At 39.8% G+C, this 20,545-nt stretch overlaps 1 protein-coding gene across 1 annotated transcript in view; it reads left to right on the plus strand.

The window, feature by feature from the left end:
* The first annotated feature begins 820 nt into the window (after nt 1-820).
* rragd (ras-related GTP binding D) overlaps nt 821-20,545 on the plus strand; it is a 50,745-nt gene continuing 31,020 nt past the window's right edge. The window contains exons 1-5 of the mRNA XM_071512819.1: nt 821-950; nt 4,936-5,231; nt 9,026-9,225; nt 9,695-9,809; nt 14,432-14,574. Coding sequence (XP_071368920.1) covers nt 821-950; nt 4,936-5,231; nt 9,026-9,225; nt 9,695-9,809; nt 14,432-14,574 — 884 coding nt within the window. The remainder of the gene's footprint in view (nt 951-4,935; nt 5,232-9,025; nt 9,226-9,694; nt 9,810-14,431; nt 14,575-20,545) is intronic.

A 20,545-nucleotide genomic window follows, 5' to 3' on the forward strand; every position in this document is an offset into this window, starting at 1 on the left:
TTCTTGCTTCTCTTGATTTTGGCGATAAACGCGTATGGAGATAAACGGTCACTGCTTTGGTGTTTTGCACTGGCCTAAGATCCTGTAATAAATAATCAATGTAGACTGAGACTTCTTATAGACAATTTCTTCAGCATTCCAAACAAACTGCTGCTGTTGCCTTGTAAACAAAGACGGAGCCCTCATAGGTGCAAAGCTTTCATGAACTGGCTATAGGTTGAATGACTACAGTATCGACCTAGAGAGTGTCAAAACAGACATTTATTTATGTGAAAAGTTTTATCACTTTAATATGGAAGCCCATTTCCGCCAGTGTAATGAAAATGGCCCTGTAAGTCATAATGAGAAACGTTCTCAAAATAATGAGAAATTTTCTCAAAATAACGAGTTAGTATCTTTGCGATACTAAGTCATTATTTTGAGATACTAACTCATTTTGAGATACTCATTATTTTGAGATACAAAGTCATTATTTTGAGAAAGTTTATCATTATTTTGAGAAAGTTTATCATTATTTTGAGAAAGTTTATCATTATTTTGAGAAAGTTTATCATTATTTTGAGATACTAAGTCATTATTTTGAGAAAGTTTCTCATTATAATGATGTACAGGATCTTTTTTTTGTTTTTTTTTTGCATCACACGGCGTTTCCGTTATTTTGTCCCCCCCTGTGTGGCTGCATTGTGTCGGACTGGAGGCAGAGGGGGTGAAAGTTCACAAGCATGGCTCTCACATATCAGGTGACAATGTGGAAAAGTTGGACTGCATATGCGGCTTAAAAAAACCCACACACACACACAAACAACGAAAAGAAATCACCATGACAAGTGAGCGGGTGTCAAAGTTTAGCGGGGAGGACGAGGACGACGACAAAGCCTTGGGATATTACGACGAGGACGAAGACGACCTGGAGGCGTTTTCCGACGGAGGTCTGGGCTGTGAGGACGGAGGTAGGCGAACGTTTCTGATACTGTCCCTGCCTCGGAAAGGTCAGAAGCGGCAGAGACCACGGTGGAACGGTCCGGGTTCACTCCGTGTCTTCTGTCTCCGTTGCTGAAATGTTGCTGCTAACTAACAAGCTAGCTTGTCTTCTGTTTTTGCACTCCTGACGCTGCATTTAATTCCAGCTGCCTATGCGCATTGCTGCCGACTTAGAAAAAAAAAAGGTGCATTAGTTTTCTTTCTCGCTAAGCTGGTAGTGGGCGTTACCATAAATTGGAATTATTGATCACATTGACATCGTGAATGCGCTAATGAGCATAAAAGTTACCACTCAGTTTGCTAGTCAAAAACAAAGCTGAGAGAAATTCGAGCTACACTTTTGTTTACCTTCTGCTTTTGTGCTAGGTAATAAAAAGCTAACACCAAACTATCATATTCACATTATATTCAGGCTACATGGTGCCAACTCCTTTTAAAACTCATTCAACAGCAAACTAAGATTTTGGTTACGTTTCTTATTATCTATCTTGAAAATCATTGCTGCTTGACCCATTTAGTATTCACAACTCAATTTTCGACTTATTTTATTCTGGCCATCTAATCAGTGACTGATGATTTACACCTGGGATGCAATTAACTACCTTTTTTTTTTTTTTAAGTGCAGAGGAATAGCAGTAGTAGAAACATTGCAGCATTCCATGCCGTTCAGTCAGTGTCTGTCTGAGACTCTTTCATGTCAGTTCTGGACTGATGGTGGTGGTGTGCAGCAACATGAGTCTGTAACTCAGTGAACACCAGTAGGCATGGGACGATATGAAAATTTCATGTCACGATTATCCTGGCCAAAATAATTGCGATTCACGATATTATCCCGATAATCATCAAAATATGCTTAAAACTCTTAAAATGGCACTAAAACATTCTGGGATCACTTTACCTTACATTTTGTTAAGAAACAAATATTTTTATTGCATCATAGGAAACATATCTTTTTTTTTTGTGAACATCCTTTTTAGTGAAAAACAAACAAGGACAGATTCAAACTCTTGCCAACACCCAGCAGGTAATCACAATGAGAGAAAAAAAAAAATCCATTCATAATAAGAATTATTATTAACCTACCTATCAACCTGATATCCAAGCATTCACATGGTTCAATTAGTTATGTGATGTAAACGCACAGTAAATGAATAACTTGTTTTGAGGATATTCACGCTCATGTGAGGATAGTCACGATTATCCCGATAATGGAAATTCACCAAGATGAAATTATCTTGAGTGATATCGCGATAAAAGATAAAATCTTATATCCTCCCATCCCTAAACACCAGTGAAATTGGAGCTACTCAAGTGTTTTGACTCTGTCCTTTGGAAATTTCATGTACAGGCTTCCCAGTGGGATTTGTGGAATATCATGGAATTTTGAGAAGCATATTCCAGATGGGGAAAGTCATGGAAATTGATAGATTCTCTGGGAAAGTCAGGGAATTTTTACAAATGGGTCACTTTACAGGAGTGTAGCAGAATGTTTTTTCCAACTTTCGCACATTCATTGCATTGAATGGTTTTCAGCCCAACTGGAGTGGAAGCCAGACTGAAAAACAACATCAACAAACGAGGGAGGAAAATAATATTTAGGTTACGGAAGTGCTCCGACTTAGTTATGGAAAGCCATGGAAGAGTGCTGGAATTTTACATCAGGGGAGCCCTAGTGTACATTCTGTAATGATGATCCCCCCCACTGTAGTCTTTGCCTAGAAGCCTGCTGCTCCCCATCCCACCTAATGAACCAGCTGCCAAAGTGCATTGTTGCGCCTTCCCAAATGCCTAAAGAGGCACATAGACTCATGTTTCATCCCATAAACGTCAGCTCACATTTGGACAGATGTGAGGGTGTTCACACACTATGCTGTCCTTGCCAAAATGTGAATCCAATGAGAGAAATTCTATTCAAATGGAAGACAATCAAATATATTTCAGATGATTGGAGACTATTTTTGGTTCCTTTTTTAAATTGAAGTTGAAGTAGGGGCTATGATTTTTATGCAACACATAACTTCCAACCACCAGCGCTGATCACAGCTTGCAATTGAACTCACTTATCATTCAGTAGCAGAAGTTAAACTGAGCACAGTCATCATTGTGAACTCAATGGTATTCGGCTCTGAAATTCTTTGTGTCCAAACCGGAATATAAAATGAGCATACTGCATTGGTAAACAGTGGGAGTCAGCCAGACTGGGAGATACAATGGGAGGTATTGTTGTTATCAGAGAGTGTGTTGACCACTTATTTACTGTTTGTTGACTACTTATTCATCATTTGATAGCTTAGTAAACTATGTGGCCTCTTTCAGTCTTTTAGAATTTGACTTCACATTCCTCAGTGGGGAGCGATCAAGGTCACAGTGCCAGTGTCAAAGGAAGCATGTGATTGGCCAAGCAGTGTGCCAAGCTGGGACACACACCCACACACACACCCATGTGTCTTGCCATGCTTGTGACGACCTTCCATTGACTGCATTCGCCTGGGAGGATAGGAAACCCCTGTACTGTAATATGCTGTTTAGAGCTGCTTGTTCCATTGCATTTCTCAACACTAAAAGTTTTAAATATTAAGTCCCCTAATCTGACTTTAACACTGAACCCAAGTCTTAACCTCCTAATTCTATTCTTAACCCAAAACCCAAGTCCCAACCCTAAACTAGCCCCTGGAAGAAGTGAGGACCGGCAAAATGACCTTACACTGAAGGTCTGAAATTCAAGCTGGTTCGCACAAGGACGGAAATACTGGAACATGCGCGCGCACACACACACACACACACACACACTAGTCCCAGCATGCCAGTAAGAGTGTGATGATGGATGCCATGTGTTACAAGTCATATAGTTATGTGGCTATTTGTCATCAGACCGTTAGGCAAATATGGAGTTACTGGTCTCTCAGTCTCACTGTCAGGGTTACTGTGATTTCATGCCTTACACTGGGTTTTCATTTATTTATATTTTATATTTAAATTTGATCTCCAATCAAGCATACTTTCAGTTCGTGTTATAAACACTTCACTCACAGGGATTGTTTTGAAGATTAGTTTTGTTATTTAGTGAAATGATTTTCCGGGTTTTCCTTTGTTTTGTGCGTTTTTGCACGGGCTTGATTCCCTGTGAAATCTGGTAGAACTACTACTAGTACTACTGAAAAGAAAGCAGCTCCCAGTGATAAGGCTATAGAACACAATGGTTATCGGCACGACTCATTTGACAACAGTATTCTAAGACAGTGGTTCTCAATGTGCGGTCCGGGGACCACCAGGGGTCCTTGAGGGGGTTCCAGGGGGTCCCCTGCAAACTGATGAATTGTTAAATTAATTGTTAACACAATTAGGGAATGTATAAGAATGACTGTTTTGATCATAGTTTCACTGACATCTCTCCACCTACATTGCAAATAGTCATGGGATTCTGGACAAAATCATATCTAACCATAAAATATTTTCAGATTTGGGTCTGAGAGACAAAATCTCATCAAATGGGGGTCTGTGGCCCTAATGTGGACTAAATTAGGGGTCCTTGATATGGAAACGGTTGAGAATCACTGTTCTAAGAGACAGTATGGAAAGGAAAGACAGTATGACGTCCAGTCTATCCTCTGTCCTACCCTCATGGCTTACATCAGATTGATTTTCCTTACTGTACTATTAATTATTTATTTGATTAAGATTTATGCCAGTCTCAAAAAAACGGTAAGTAAAATGGTGGGTTGATGGAGTTTCGGTGGATTTACCTTCCACTGCATCCTTGCCCTTGATCCATTTTTTATGTTTCCCATAGAGCCTACAGTTCCCATAAAAAGTCTCCAACCCAAGTGGACATACTGTTCAGCTTTGATTTTTAAAAATCACTTTGGAGACACATACAGCCTATATACTGCACTGTACCCATATGGGAGTAGGGCATACATTATGTAACACCTCTCTCCCTTTGTTGCCGTCAAGTGTTGGGCTTCAGCGATTCCCTCAGCGGGGAAGTGAAACCCCGCATCCTGCTGATGGGCCTGCGGCGAAGTGGCAAGTCCTCCATCCAGAAGGTGGTTTTCCACAAGATGTCCCCCAACGAGACCCTGTTCCTGGAGAGCACCAACAAGATCTGCCGCGAGGACGTCTCCAACAGCTCCTTCGTCAGCTTCCAGATCTGGGACTTCCCCGGCCAGATCGACTTCTTCGACCCCACCTTCGACTACGAGATGATCTTCAGAGGCACCGGAGCGCTAATCTTTGTCATCGACTCACAGGTGAGGGCACTAGGGCCGCTGTGTAGAATATGGAATCGTCCCTTAATGAACAGCAAGATGTTGCGTTCTTTAATGAGGCAATATGTGATTTTGTTCCACATTTCCCTACTAGAAATTAAAGTGTGAATGAAACCATTTTCATTACTAGAAGGGCACTCGGAGAGCGCAGACCTCCGCCAAGGTTCGTGCTATTATTGCTTGTTCGTGAGTCGGATCCGGATCCGCTCCAGAATTTAATGGGTTCTTCCTTGGCCCATGCTACACCCTTCCACCAAGTTTCATGAAAATCAGGCCAGTAGTTTTTTCCGTAATCCTGCTAACAGACAAACAGACAAACAAACAAACAAACTAGAAGGGCACTCGGAGAGCGCAGACCTCCGCCAAGGCCAATAGTTCAGTCTCCTATGATATGCAAATTTCGAGTCGGGTCCGGATCCGCTTCAAAATTTAATGGGTTCTTCCTTGGCCCATGCTACACCCTTCCACCAAGTTTCATGAAAATCAGGCCAGTAGTTTTTTCCGTAATCCTGCTAACAGACAAACAGACAAACAAACAAACAAACTAGAAGGGCACTCGGAGAGCGCAGACCTCCGCCAAGGCCAATAGTTCAGTCTCCTATGATATGCAAATTTCGAGTCGGGTCCGGATCCGCTTCAAAATTTAATGGGTTCTTCCTTGGCCCATGCTACACCCTTCCACGAAGTTCCATGAAAATCGGGCCAGTAGTTTTTTCCGTAATCCTGCTAACAGACAAACAAACAAACAAACGGCACTGAAAACATAACCTCCTTGGCGGAGGTAATAAAGCGTGACTGCAGAGCAAATTTGATAGCAAAAACTAGAGCCAGGAAGCCGAATATTGGTGGCTTGGCAGTGTGGGAGAGAATGAAAACAAGGTGAACTACAGGAAACTAAACTAAACAGGAAAGTCTAGCTCTTTATAACCACTGTGTCAAAACCATTGGTAGCTAGCTAGTAACTGTAACTAATATTTCTTGACGTTATATCCATGTTCTCTTTTCTACATCTAGATACTGCACTAATGTTTACAAATCGCATCCCCGGATGATTGTATGGTACATGTCATAACTTAAGTGTGCCATAAGTCAGTCCTGCACGAAATCCTACCCGGGAACACATAGAATAAACAAATTGGTCTCATTTTTCTACAGCCATTATACTGTGCTATCAAAATGAATTTGAGAATGCTATATTGAGGTTAATATTCTACACAAAGGTTTAATTATTACATTTGTATTTTACAAGTTAAGACATCTCTCCCAAATGAGTGTCACGTTTGCCTGGATTTTAAATCCAGTGTATGAAATGAGAGTAAATCCTCCTGATGAATATTTATTCACACTAATTATCATATTCATTGGCGCTCGCAGCGCTTGCATGTGGTGAATGTGATAAAGGAAAACATGATACCAGTAGCATATTATTGCTAGTTTTTCTTTTAAATCAAAATGCAGCCCTCATCATAATTACACAGGCAGCATTTTGACAACATTGCTTGCAGGTATTTATAACGACATGTCATCTTATTTTCATGAAATTGTTGCCTCTGATTAATACCTTTCTGCTCTGTGTACATCCTGTCAGCAATGGTGAGAAAAACAAATGCCAGGCAAGTTGTGATAGATTTTGTTGATTGAATCTTAATTAGAATCTTAAATTGCAGCAGATTGTCAGGTCTTGATAGCTCTAATAGGACACATACAGGTATTGTTGTGTCATAAAACCACACATACCAGGGTGTCTAGCTGATTTGAGTAGAGTATTTGATTTAAAAATAATGCTCAGATTTACTCTACCACTGATGAATTCAACCAAGAAGTGTTTAATGAGTTAGTGTCGATGCACACACTCTCTTCAAATGGACTTGAAAGATAAAATATTGATTTTTAGTAGAAAACCTTGGTTTGCCCCCGCCCCCCAATTTAATCTTTTTCTCATCATTTTGATAAAGACCCTTGCTGTGAATTTCACTCAGAAATTCCCTCACTTCACACCAGGAGGGCACAGTGCTGCATCCCTCTGGACCCCTTAAAGGAATAATTCACCCAAAAATGAAAATTCTGTCATCATCTACTCACCTACCCATCTACTCACTCATGCCAAATGAAACACAGGTGAAATTTGTTAGTCCATATAACACACAGGGAGGTTGCCAGCACAACTTCATAGCAGCCTTCTCCGAAACAACTGAAGTCAATGGGGACCAGTTCTTCAGAGCAGAGGTTCTCAATTGTTTTTCAGGCAAGGACCCCTTACAAGATAGAGAATATACCGGGGACCCCCTCATTCTGATTTGTGATTTTGGGCTATATAAATAAAAATTTACTTGACTTGACATGTATGTCCCTTGGAATAATCTGACGTAGCCTATTTTTTACACTTCTATAGTCTTAGTTATGTGAAAGAACAACACAAGAGAAATGTATTAGAAAGATATTACATATGTATTAAAAATATTTGCACCATCTCAACACAGAATATCCATAAAACAATCAATCAATTAGCTGCAAGTAACACTACACCTAAACAAAATATCAAAGGGAAATCAGGAGAAAAGTGATCATTTGAAGTACATTTCAAAAAAAACTTTTTTTTATATCATGATAATTTAAATGAGTCTGAAAACTTTTCACGGACCCCCTGGCAGAGTGCCCTGGACCCCACTTTGAGAACCACTGCTTTAGAGTTCCAAAACAGCCAAACAATCACACTGTGAATAGAAAGACCTATACACCATTATTTATTGCAAATCAATCAGCTGTAGTTAAGATTTGCACTAAATGATGGTGTAAATATACTGTAGGTCTTTTTGGAACTCTGAAGAACTGGTCCCCACTGACTTCAGTTGTTTTGGAGAAGGCTGCTATGGAGTTGTGCTGGCAGCCTCCCTGTGTGTTATATGGACAAACTTCACCTGTGTTTCAACTGGCATGAGGGTGAGTAGATGATGACAGAATTTTCATTTTTGGGTGAACTATTCCTTTAAATGTCTTGAGTTGTTTAAGAAAAGCTCAGTTTCAGTCACAGTTGTCGATTCACACAAAGTGTTGCACTTTGAGTTGGACTTCAAGCTGTTAACATCCAGACTAGTCGGAGCAAATGTTCTCTGGGGTACTGATGTACTGATGGCACATTGACACCAAGCATTTTTGGAGCACTTTATTCAAACTCTGGAGTGTTCCCCCCGCGGTGAGATCAATGTCATTCAAACTCGAGTGGCACCAAATAACCGCACCAAGATGCCTGCAAATCTCGGCCCTTTTCCAAGCAAACTGTGAAGCAGTTTGTTCGGAGGGAGAACGTAATTGAACCAAGTACAAGAAAGGACCCCAAACTCAAATTTGTCTGGGTATAAGGAGACTGATGTTGACTTCTGATAGCCAGCAGTTACTCTTGCTTGAAAAGCCTCGCATAACAACATGAATTGAGGGCAAACCGTAGTGTACTGACGCTCATATTCAGCTATTTCTTCATGTGTTCTTTACTGGTATGAACACCAGAGAACAGAAATTACAGCAAAGAACGCCAAGAAATCCATCATACTTAGCTGAGGTTACTGGGACTAGGACACCACCTCCCACCCACCCACCCACCCACTCCAGCCATGAAAATCTCTAACCTGGTGGAATGACAGGTTACCAAAACTCTGTCCAGTAAATGAGCTACTTTTGAGTCCATGTGAACTTTTCTGGTTCAGACCAAAGAAATCGAACTGTAGATGCGATTGCACCCCAAGTACTGGGATTCTTTTCTCATCCCCCTCTGATGCTAGGATGACTATGTAGAGGCTTTGAGTCGACTGCATCTCACAGTGACCAGAGCCTACAAGGTCAATCCCGACATTAACTTCGAGGTGTTCATCCATAAAGTGGACGGCCTGTCGGACGACCACAAGATCGAGAAGCAGCGGGACATTCACAAACGTGCCAACGATGACCTAGCGGATGCAAGCTTGGAGCGAATACATCTGAGGTGGGTGTTATGTGAGGGTTTTGGTGTTTGGTTTGGTTTCAAGGGGATTTTTTATTGATTAAAGAGATGGTTCAAACCAGAAGGGTTATCAAACGTTTTCATGCCACAGACCGGCGTTAGGTAAAATTCAGTCCCAGGGACCTATATGGGGCAGTTGTAGAACTGTCTACACTTTATGTGGGGAGATAATGTTGAGAGTGGAATCTATGATTACAGTAGTCGTTATTATACAACATCTCTAACTGGGATAATTTCTAGTTAAATTATAGTGAAATATTCCTTATTTTGACTGGGACCCCCTGGTTCCCTGGTTTCCTTAAACGTTTTACAGAAGAGGCAATATTGGGACAATAATGGAACAATTCAGCTTGAAATGTGAATCTTTTAATTGATGTTTGGAGGATGTTTTAATTGATGATTGATGAATGTTTTAACTGATGATTGTAAATTCTCTTCTTGCCCTCCACAGCTTCTACCTAACGAGTATTTATGACCACTCGATATTTGAGGCTTTCAGTAAAGTGGTCCAGAAGCTGATCCCACAGCTGCCTACACTGGAGAACCTGCTCAACATCTTCATATCCGTGAGTAATCCTGCTGCATTAGGTCAACACGCCACCCACAGAACATCTAGAAGGGAGTTAGGTTTGCCGATTGGCTAGTTGGTAAGCCTGGATCTCCCTATTGGCTGGGTTTCTGAAGCTTAAGAAACTCCTTCATTTGGGGTGTCTTGTCTACAACATCCCAGATTCAAATCCCGCCTAGGATCTTTGTCACATATCATCCCCCTCTTTCTCACCCCATCTTTCCTGTCTGTCTCTATTGTAAACTATCCAGTGAAGCAGAAATGCCATAGAAATGATCTTAAACAAAGTGACTCCATCCTTTAGTGAAATCTCTACAGAAGCTGTACACCAGTGTGCTTCTCCATGTTCCCCAAATCCTAATAATAAATTGGACTCTGTATAATGCATATGTATGTCCTTCTGCAATTTGCATAGCAGTCAGTAGGTGGCAATGATATCTAACAAATAGACTGGAAGTGTTGCATCAATCAGACATTGCTTGGAATATTAATGCTAAACAACCATTGGTATGCATGTTACTAGTCTACCCTGCACATGAATTGTCCTTCAAGGACAAAAACAAATTTGTTAAACTGAATTTTCCCACTGACATGCCTGGATTACCGACTGGGCTTGCAGGCCACATGCTTTGGGCCACTGGACCACCAAGGTCCCCGAAAGCCCTGGGTATCCTTTTAGATAAAATTGCAATATCTCAATTTCAATAGGAATAAGTGCCCAAGGACCCACATTTATATGATCGTACTGAACAGCAATCATTGCAAACTTATGCTGGCACCATCTGTCCAGTAATAGGCCCTAAATTTACAGGTGACATCTTATTCCAGTGTCTACGAAATAGTTGTAATTCAGATTATGTTACTGTCAGTGTTGACTATGTAATGACTATGTTGTCACTGACCCGTGCAAATTGACCTCAGCTCCTGTATGACCTTTGGCAAGTTGAACATGGCTCAGTGTTTGTTGCTTGCCATGCAACCTACCTGAAATGATAATATGTTATTGCAGTGTCTGGATGGCAGCACACTCTGCTTTGATGGTCATAATGTCTTTGCTGATAGGCCACTCGTCAACTACTATTAAAATAAACCTTGCCTAATAGAATTTATTATGTAATGTTGCTAACAATTTGTTAATGATGCTTTTAGTTGCCCTTACCCTCCCAACGACATTGTGTCATCTTGACATGATCCCACATGCTGTTGATATTGTCACTGGTGCCTTGTAGTGCAGTTTGATATATCGGTTTGCTGATATATGGGGCCTAGTTTTAGTTTTAGTGTTTAGTTTTCAAGTTTTTTCCACCCTGACAAGTAGGGCTGGGCAATATGGACAAAATGTACATCATGATAATCATAAGAAATTATTTCAATATCAGTATATAACGATATCTGTTAACATGCAAAATCACGTTAAATAATCAAATTGATTTTCATCACATTGAACTGCACAGTAATTTGTATGATAACAATATGATAAAACTCAAATTTCAAATAATATTCCCAAATTTGTCTCTAATCTCATTTTGTGAGAGATTTTAATTAGTATTTACTTTGTTGTTGTGACTTTGTGAGTTGTTTATCATGATAACTGGATATCATTGTTTCACAGATTCTGTTGAAAGGCAATGATTGATAAAATTGAATTATTGCCAGGCCCTACTGACAAGAATACAATTCTGGGAGAAACATTTACTAGTTGTAATTTTTGGAAGTAATTTGTCATGTAAATGGCCACATGATATTGAATATATTTGTGATATATTGAATATATCAAAAATGTTGGCTTCAATCCAAAAAAAATATCCGTATCAGCCATTAAAACCCCATATCAGACGAAACCTACTTTGTAGTCTGCGGCAACCCGAGAAAGAGGTGAGAGGTCGGTTTCACCGTGAAATAAGACAAGCAGTTTGACAATGAACAAAAATGATTTATTAATAAGTCTCTGGGGCAGGGGGAGGGAGAAAGTATAACCGAAATTCTTCCCAGGTCCAGGGTGTTCGTCAATCAAGGTAGATAGTGAGCATCTGTCAGGTCATTCCTTCACTTTTTGACGAAGTGATTTAACGTATAGAGGTGTATTGAGTGCTCACTGTCACTCCAAAGCACATGTCACTGCAGCATATGGACTGGAAAATAGACTCACTGGGTGCGCCCCAAAGAGACCTCACTGTGACCACGCCCAAAATATGCTTCTGAGGCAGTTTACGCTACTGTATTGACTCCTCTACTACGCATTGTGTGTATGTGTTAGTGCTGCATACATCTGACTCTTTTCTGCTAGTGCTTTATACCCACTATTAAATCAAAACGATAGATCTATCTATTGTTCTATCTCTATCATTCTATCTGTCTGTGTGTCTCTTAGTATCTTTATTATCCCTGAAAGTCAAATTGGTTTGTGCCATGTTTGAGATGTTTCCAGATGCATTTTGCCTCTTAAACAACTTATGTAAAAGATGTCAGCTTCCAGGTATTCATACAGGCCTAGCCCAGGTCTTTCATCCAAACGCTTCAGCTGCCAATTTCAGTGATTAATGTACCATAAACCAGAGAGGAGGAACTGAATAGTGGAATCACCTGGTGTACTGTTTGGTTGGATTTTTGGGATGAACATCACTAGACTCTTGGGCCTCCGTAACACATGACTGAAAACCACTGGCCTAGCCTATATAAGCAAGATGTTCCTGTAATTTGTTGTCTAAATCAATGGGAACAATTCCTCTGAAACCTGTCAGTGTTTCTTTGATTAAAAAGACTTCCATTCTACCATTTCTGAGGTCAGAAAGCAAAGACGGTTTCAGTTTCAGTTAAGAAAATAACTGCTAACTGTGACTTAATATACAGTGATTCACTTCCACCATCCAATTAAATATTCATCTCGCATTCTGAGTTTGGGCGTTGAGTGTTAGTTTTAGCCTTCATGTTTTAGGTTTTTAACTCCAGAATTAAAATGAAGTGTTTCTCTGTGTGGTGTTTTGACAAGCCGTGGAATGAGTGATTTGTTCTTGTTAATTGAATAACATGCTCACAAAGAAAACAGGAATATTCATAAGAATTCATAAGAAATCTACTTGCATTGGCAGTATTTTTAGACTATACTAATTATTCACACATTACCCTCTCTTAAGATGTCATTGTTTTTTAATTGTTGACAGGTAGTACATTATTTTATATTTTTCTCTGTCTAATAGTGTTTAATTGAAGTCAAGTTAAGTTTGTTTATTTATGTAACCCTTTATCACAAGCATGTCTCAGAGGACTTTACAGAGACTGTGTCTAGCTAGATCTAACTAAACACAATCAATGGTGAACAAAATTATATAGGACAAGCATAGTGAAAAACCCAAGGTAGGCAAGAGCAGATTATTGAAAGTTTTTTTTCCCTTCAGATGTTATTACCATTAAACTAATCTACTAATCTATTAACCTGGTAATTCGACTATCTTGGTTAGTTGAATAATGTGGTTAAGCTCATACTCTGATTATGAGAAACCAGGTTAAGATGTCTGGTTTACTCCCATATTAAACCTGTTACTGTGGTATGGAAATATCTTACTGCTTTCACTTTTGGTTTTCACCGTCTGTCCAAACTCATATTTGCAAAGCATTAATGATACATTTTGATGGATACATAAAAAAATATAATTGCCTTTTAACGTCAGGTTATTTGTCAGGAGCATCAAGAAGATGACAGATTACTATTGGAATCGTCATTTCTTCCCCCTGTATTAGCAATAAGCTGCTATTGCTCAGTCAAAGAGCGAAGGGGAATATTCTGTTAACTGGTTTATTCATGGCAACAGGGAGACTCAATCACAGGGTATGAAAGGTACATGTAAAACTATTAACCTGAATAAGACCTTAAAGGAAAAATCCACCCTTGGATACTCTCATTATATTTAATCAATCTGTGATGTTCGGTGCATTGCAGGAGTTATTTTGTGATGAAGTTAGCGATTTCTTTCTCAAGAAAGAAATCAACTCCCAGTGACTGGCTGTGAACTTGTTGCATTCAGCTGTGAGTTTTTACATGACCAGAGTAAAGGTAGCTTGATATTGAATATTGGATATTCAGTGGATACTTGTTTTTCCACCTTCAATTACTTAGAAAGCAAACGAGATTTTCCAGTTGAGAAAAAGTGAGAGTTGTGCCCCTACGCAACATGTCTTGTGGCTACTTTGTATTCTGGTCTACTGGGGCTACTGTTGGTGGAGAAATTGGCATCTCTTCCTCTAGTATGATGGATTTCTCCCTGTAGGATTGTTGAACTTCGGTGCAAAATGGCGGCTCTAGAAAGAAGCCCTTGGTCTTTGATTCTGAGCTATTGACATCAAAACCGTGGATGTTTTAGTTGTTTTCTGATATCAAACTCCATTTTAGCTTTAAATGGGCCCAGTAATGCAAGCTACAATGCCAAAAGCTGTTTTTTAAACGGTGTTCAAGTGTTTTAGGGTGGATTCTTCTTTTAACCGGACTATGGACAATAGTCGGCGCACTCCCTGCATGTAAACATAGCCATTGAAAGCTCTTCAAACCCACCAGGACTCAGGTGGGGTTCATATCAAAGGCCTCCACTTAGTTTCCCTCTTTCTTGCCTCTGTCCCTGTTGTCAGAACTCGGGTATCGAGAAGGCCTTCCTATTCGATGTGGTCAGTAAGATCTACATCGCCACAGACAGCAGTCCAGTGGACATGCAGACGTACGAGCTGTGTTGCGACATGATTGACGTGGTCATTGACATCTCCTGCATCTATGGGTAAGATGACGGACACTCACGGCAAATCGCAGTGACACTAGCTATGCTTCCATCCAACTGCCAAACGAATTTTACACAGTGCTATGCAATTGTCAAGATATGCCAGTTCCACATGTCAGATTTTCACCAAAAGTTGCTAATTTCTTCCATGCCTCATTACCAACTTGTTTCACATCAGCACTATATCTGTTCAGTGGCCTTCTAACTACCTTTTTGAAAAATTAGCAGGGTGGTTATGTCTAAACTGGAAATTAGCTCTCCAGTGCCCCCATGTTGTTTGATTGGGCCAATAATGGAGGGTTTGCCTCTTCTTCTGTCTGCTGATTGGCCACAAAGTCCGATGGTGTTAGGTGAATCCGTTCGGAAGTTATATGCCTTTTTATGAGAAGCCACGCCCACTGTCACACCCCCTTTGCCCAATCGGCATGAAAAGTCAATCAGTTGTTCCTTGCCCCATGACCAACATTTCCATAAAGTGTCATGGTGTTTGCGTGAATCCCTTCAGAAGTTACATGGCTTTTTATGAGAAGCCACGAAATTCCAATGTGGGGGAGTTTTTGTTCCGAAACAGAGTGTGGGCCGGAAAGTGAGTTTTGAAAGCTCACAGCACCTAGCCAGCTAATCATTGAGTCATTGGTTTTGATCAACAACCCAATCAACCCCCACAGATATATTATGGTCATTTTGTGCTATGGCTCAATACCCCTTTAATGTTGTTTTGAGTTGTATTTAGTAGCAGAGCTAGCAGTTTTCAATCATAAAATATGACCTGCCCATCCCATTCATGGTAAATCAGACTGGGTAAGGTCAAAATATTGGAATAATGTATGTGAATTCTGTTTTCGGGCTGTTGAAGGGTGGATTTTCAATTTGAGAAAACATTGCATTACAATTGCAATAGCCTCTGTCGTAGTAGGAGATGGTTGACAGGGCCGAAAGCCTTGGTGTAGCAGTTGTACAATGTCATTTATCACAGGGGATGTATGAGAGATTATGCTGAGGACAGACCTGATAAGATGAAACGTTACTCATCTCTGTGGGGAATTTGTGCAATTTCAGCAGCAAAATAATATGATACAGAACATAAATAAGAAAGAAATAAGAATAGAGCAAAATATGGTTACATAAACACACACAACCAATGACTTGAACACTAGAATGTGTTAAGTAGAATGAATGTATGAAAGAATGCACAAAAAGGTATGGATTACAGTATTAATAGGAATATAGGCTATACAGTATGAGAAAATAGAATATGAAGAAAAACATGTGAACTCAGCATATATACAGGATGTGCAAAAATGTGCTCATATTCACTTTAACAAGAAGGCAATGCGTATGTACAGAAAGTGTTAAAGGATAAGGCTGGTGTTTTTTAATGCATTGCTTACCGTCAACAAATCCTATGAAAATAACTAAATCAACAATGCGTTTGCTCTACTCCCGTTACTTTCTGACTTCCCACATACCGTTTTTAGCCGTCAACCCGGAAGTCATTGGCTCCAATTGTAAGCTAAAAACCTTTAAATACAGCTCACAAAGACATAGTTTAAATTTTAAAAATCGCTAACTGTTCCCACGAAAAGTCAGACTGTTGTAGTTATTACCAAATCAAATTCAAATGGGAACAAATTCTTCATTACGCCGGGGACTATTTTCGGTGCTACGGAACTACTTTCCTGAGATTGCGAACATGTTTACAGCCGGCTTATTAAGTTGTTTGAGGAAAACGTCGGCCGGCCCGGTGCATCATGATGATGAAATATTCTGCAGAGTAGCAGCATGGCTCTGTGACGTGTTTTTAATAGTTTCTTTTAATACAATGGAGTTCTATGGCTGCTGGGACATGGCTTCATTGGGCACCGGCTACATGGACAAGACTTGTTGGCAAAAAAAAAAATCATTGCTGATTTTGTTATTTTCATAGGATTTGTTGACGGTAAGAAATGCATTAAACACACCAGCCTTATCCTTTAAGGTGTGTAAATGTGTGTTGGAAAAAATACTATTCACCTTATCAAATATATACAATTTACAGATGTAGATAACCTGTACAGACTGTGATTTTTACAAATGTGCATTACTAGCTGTTCACATTATCAAAAATAGAACTGATTGAACTCATGGTCATGACTCGGAATTGATCACAGCCTTACGATGAGGCAGCAGTTATTCAGGTTTCTGAAGTCACTACCCTTCACAAGGTGAAGTATGCTGGCTGGCTTTATGTCTCAGGAACATAACCAGAGTAAAGTGGCATATGGGATATAATGGGAGTTTGAGCCGAAAGTAAAGCCCAAGGTAAACTCCCTCTAGTGCTGATCCTCCATCTTCGTTGACCTGCACTATATTCTCAGTTCAATTATCACTCCAGCTGGGAATGTAATTAGGCCCTAATCTAGATCTCTATATTTCTCTATAGGATAGGAGTCGACCAAAGCCTGAAAAAAAAAGAATGCGTGAATGCCGGTTTGACCTCTATTAACCCTGAAGGGAAGGGGAGTAATCGATGTTGCTTTTTTCTCCATCTTTGGTGCTAAACGAGTTGAACGGTTCAAACTTTAGTCCCGCCCACAAATGGCACTGATTGGCTTGATCGTTTCTCAGAGCGAGAACAAGCCGTTGACCAGAGCAACACCAGACTCTCTGAATCGCTCAACAAAGTCTAAAGAGTATGTATGTATGTATCCAGAAAGTAACTCGCTCACATATTCGCTCACTCATTCGTGGTTAGCCTGTCTGCCCCTAGTGGCCGTTAGGAGGCATGGCACACAGGATACTGAGAAGCTGTTTAATTTTATCTCCATCGTTGGTGCTAAGCGGTCATTGCTGTGGTGTTTTCATTTTGCTGTGGCATCTATTTTCCACCCAGGGATCAAAAGAGTCAAAAATTGACGCTCAGCAATCCTAAATTCTTGGAATATAGCACTGACTCCCTTTCTCCTTTACCCTGGCCTTCCTCCAGTGTCGCTTTTACTCGCTTGCCGAGCTCATCTCTCTGCAACCCTGTCTGCAGAGGAGAGCAGCATTGGATGAATTAGCCTTGATCAAGCAACAAAAATCTTGCTTTCACCTATCACCTGTCATTTCATTTTTTTTTTTTCCAACATCAAACGCAGCAACAGGGTAACAATGTAGAGAGCTGTGCACAGGGCACACCAGTCGCATTGGTTGGCTTTTATTAGATTTGGCAAGTTGAGAGAGAGAGATCTGTTTTCTAGCTGATGCAATAAAAGAAACTGTCCACAAAAATGTGACGACTGACACAATCAAACTTTCCTTGTCCTATCCTTGTCCTTTTCCACCCCTTACATTTAGTAAATAATGAAAATCTCTAACCCAACTGAATAGTTCACCCAAAAATGAAAATTCTGTCATCATCTACTCACCCTCATGCCAAATGAAACACAGGTGAAATTTGTTAGTCCATATAACACACAGGGAGGTTGCCAGCACAACTTGGTAGCAGCCTTCTCCAAAACAACTGAAGTCAATGGGGACCAGTTCTTTAGAGTTCCAAAACAAAAACAGCCAAACCATCACACTGTGAATAGAAAGACCTATACACCATTATTTGTTGCAAATCAATCAGCTGTAGTTAAGATTTGCACTAAATGATGGTGTAAATATACTGTAGGTCTTTTTGGAACTCTGAAGAACTGGTCCCCACTGACTTCAGTTGTTTTGGAGAAGGCTGCTATGGAGTTGTGCTGCAGCCTCCCTGTGTGTTATATGGACAAACTTCACCTGTGTTTCAACTGGCATGAGGGTGAGGAGATGATGACAGAATTTTCATTTTTGGGTGAACTATTCCTTTAACACTAGCAGCCAATCGAAGAGTGGCAGTGTCTTCAGGCAGCTGGGTGCTGCCTGAAGACCAGGAGGAGGCCAGAATGAAATGACTGGTGACAAACTAGAAAGAGCTAATGAGCTAATAACAGTGTTTGGGAGCAGTCTCGCTACATGTAATTAAACTCGTTCAACAACATTTTGCAGTAGCTTGGTGGTAGCTCAACTAAATTTGAATTTTGAAGTTTTTAGTACTTTATTTTTTTGTCATTTTGAGGCATAATTAGAGTAATAATCTTTGACATTTTCATATAAATAAATGTCCATTTTGCTACACTCTAAACAGCCGGAAAATCCCCTGCCGCACAGGAAGTGATGCGTATTACATTTCCAGTTTGTTTGGAATAAATAGAAGAACTGGGTACTTAGCGTGAGCAGTGATAGTTGAACAGACAAGGAAAAGAGCGCCACGTCCAGAAACTCAAACTTCAACAGAAAATCCAAGGAAAAGGATGACTGGCTTGTAAAAGAATAAAACATATGGGTAAATGTCATAGCGCATTTACAAGCAAATTCAAGAATGCTAATGTAGTCTTCAAATGCCAAATGAAAAACACACTCAGTATATTTTTTTCTTATCTTAGGAAGATTAAGATTGATAATCAAAACATACTGGCAATATTACACAAACCCACAGGTTGTTCTTATTTCTTTTCTCTTCTTCTTGGCCATTTAAAATAGGCTATACTACATCTTAATGAAGACCAAGGATGCATTTGAATCAAGTTGAGAGAGAGAGAGCTATAGACTGTCTAAACCTACTGATATTTTTGCTGGTGCAAATAAAAACTGTATAGGCTAGCACAGATATCAAATTGTGTGTACATTATGAGATAAGAGTGACACAGTGTGGGTTTTATGCTTGTTCGAAATTGTTAGGAGGATTTTGACTTACTTCAGGGTCTTAATTCATGGTGATATAGTTTGCAATAGATCACCGGAGTGGAGTTTGCCACGGATCTGCCCATTGTAGTGGGCCTTTTTAATTAAGTTAGATTGTGTCACCGATTCATTAAACTGTGTCTGTATGATCAAGTGTATTGTTAACAGGGTTCGCACAAAGTCCTTAAAGTGCTTAAAGTCCTTGAATTTAACTTTAAGTACTGGAATACCTAGACACCTGGACAATCTATCTATTATTTGTGATAGTGCTTAAAAAGACCTTTAAATAAATAAATAAAATGTTTGCAATGTTTGACAGAATGCAAGTCAAAACATAGAAAACAAGACAGACATATTCTGGAGTACTTAAAAGCATGTGATGCTCTGATTTAAAGCATTGATGGTTGTTGAAGAGCAGTAAGGTTTAGGGAAATGTTTCTTGCTTTTTGTGTGGAGTCCTTATGAACATAAGAATAGTGCTGGAAAAACTCATTGAAAGTCCTTCAATTTGATTTAATATTGTCCGTAGGAATCCTGTGTTAATGAAGTTACAAGGAGACTGAGAATAAATGGGACATGTTTGTTGTCCTTTGCTGCAAAGAATGTGGTTCTGACAGACAAGGAAAGGTACTGTAGCATGCCCAGAAAGGTGATGGTCAAACTCCTTGACTGATGTTTCTTGAATTTATTCAAACCCATTTCACACCGTAAGAACTGAGTAAAGAAACAGTGAAATATCCCTTTACAATCATACCATTGTCAGAGAAAACAACAAAACTATCCTTAAAATAGCTTGGTTTTAGTTACTGACTCAGTTCTTAAGCATTACATGTGTGCATGTTCAATTACAAAATACCATAAATCAACATGTAAAAAGGAAAACAAAGTGTACAGTGCATGTTAACGAGGCATAAATAGCCGCAAATTTTGGCTAAGGCTATATATCATTTAAGCTAGCGGACAGCATGGTTATTCAGTTCCAATGAGAAATAACAAACCATGAAATAAAACACTGATGACAATAAGAATCATATTCATACCTTGTTCACTCTCCAGCTGAGGTGCTAAATCAGTACAGTATGGACATCTTTGTAGACACTCTTTACAGGCAAACAAAACTTCCCCTTATAATATGAAGTACGGAGTATTGACGTTTGCCGGCTATGTCGGCTAACTTAAAACTAGCAAGCTTCCAACATGCTCTTCCCGTAGGTTACACACAGCGAAATTATTCATGGCA

This window comes from Centroberyx affinis, unplaced genomic scaffold, assembly GCF_046629955.1.
Source record: "Centroberyx affinis isolate AG114_WGS23_722 - 3 ecotype Tasmania unplaced genomic scaffold, CSIRO-AGI_Caff_v1 ptg006555l_1, whole genome shotgun sequence".
Taxonomy (NCBI): domain Eukaryota; kingdom Metazoa; phylum Chordata; class Actinopteri; order Beryciformes; family Berycidae; genus Centroberyx; species Centroberyx affinis.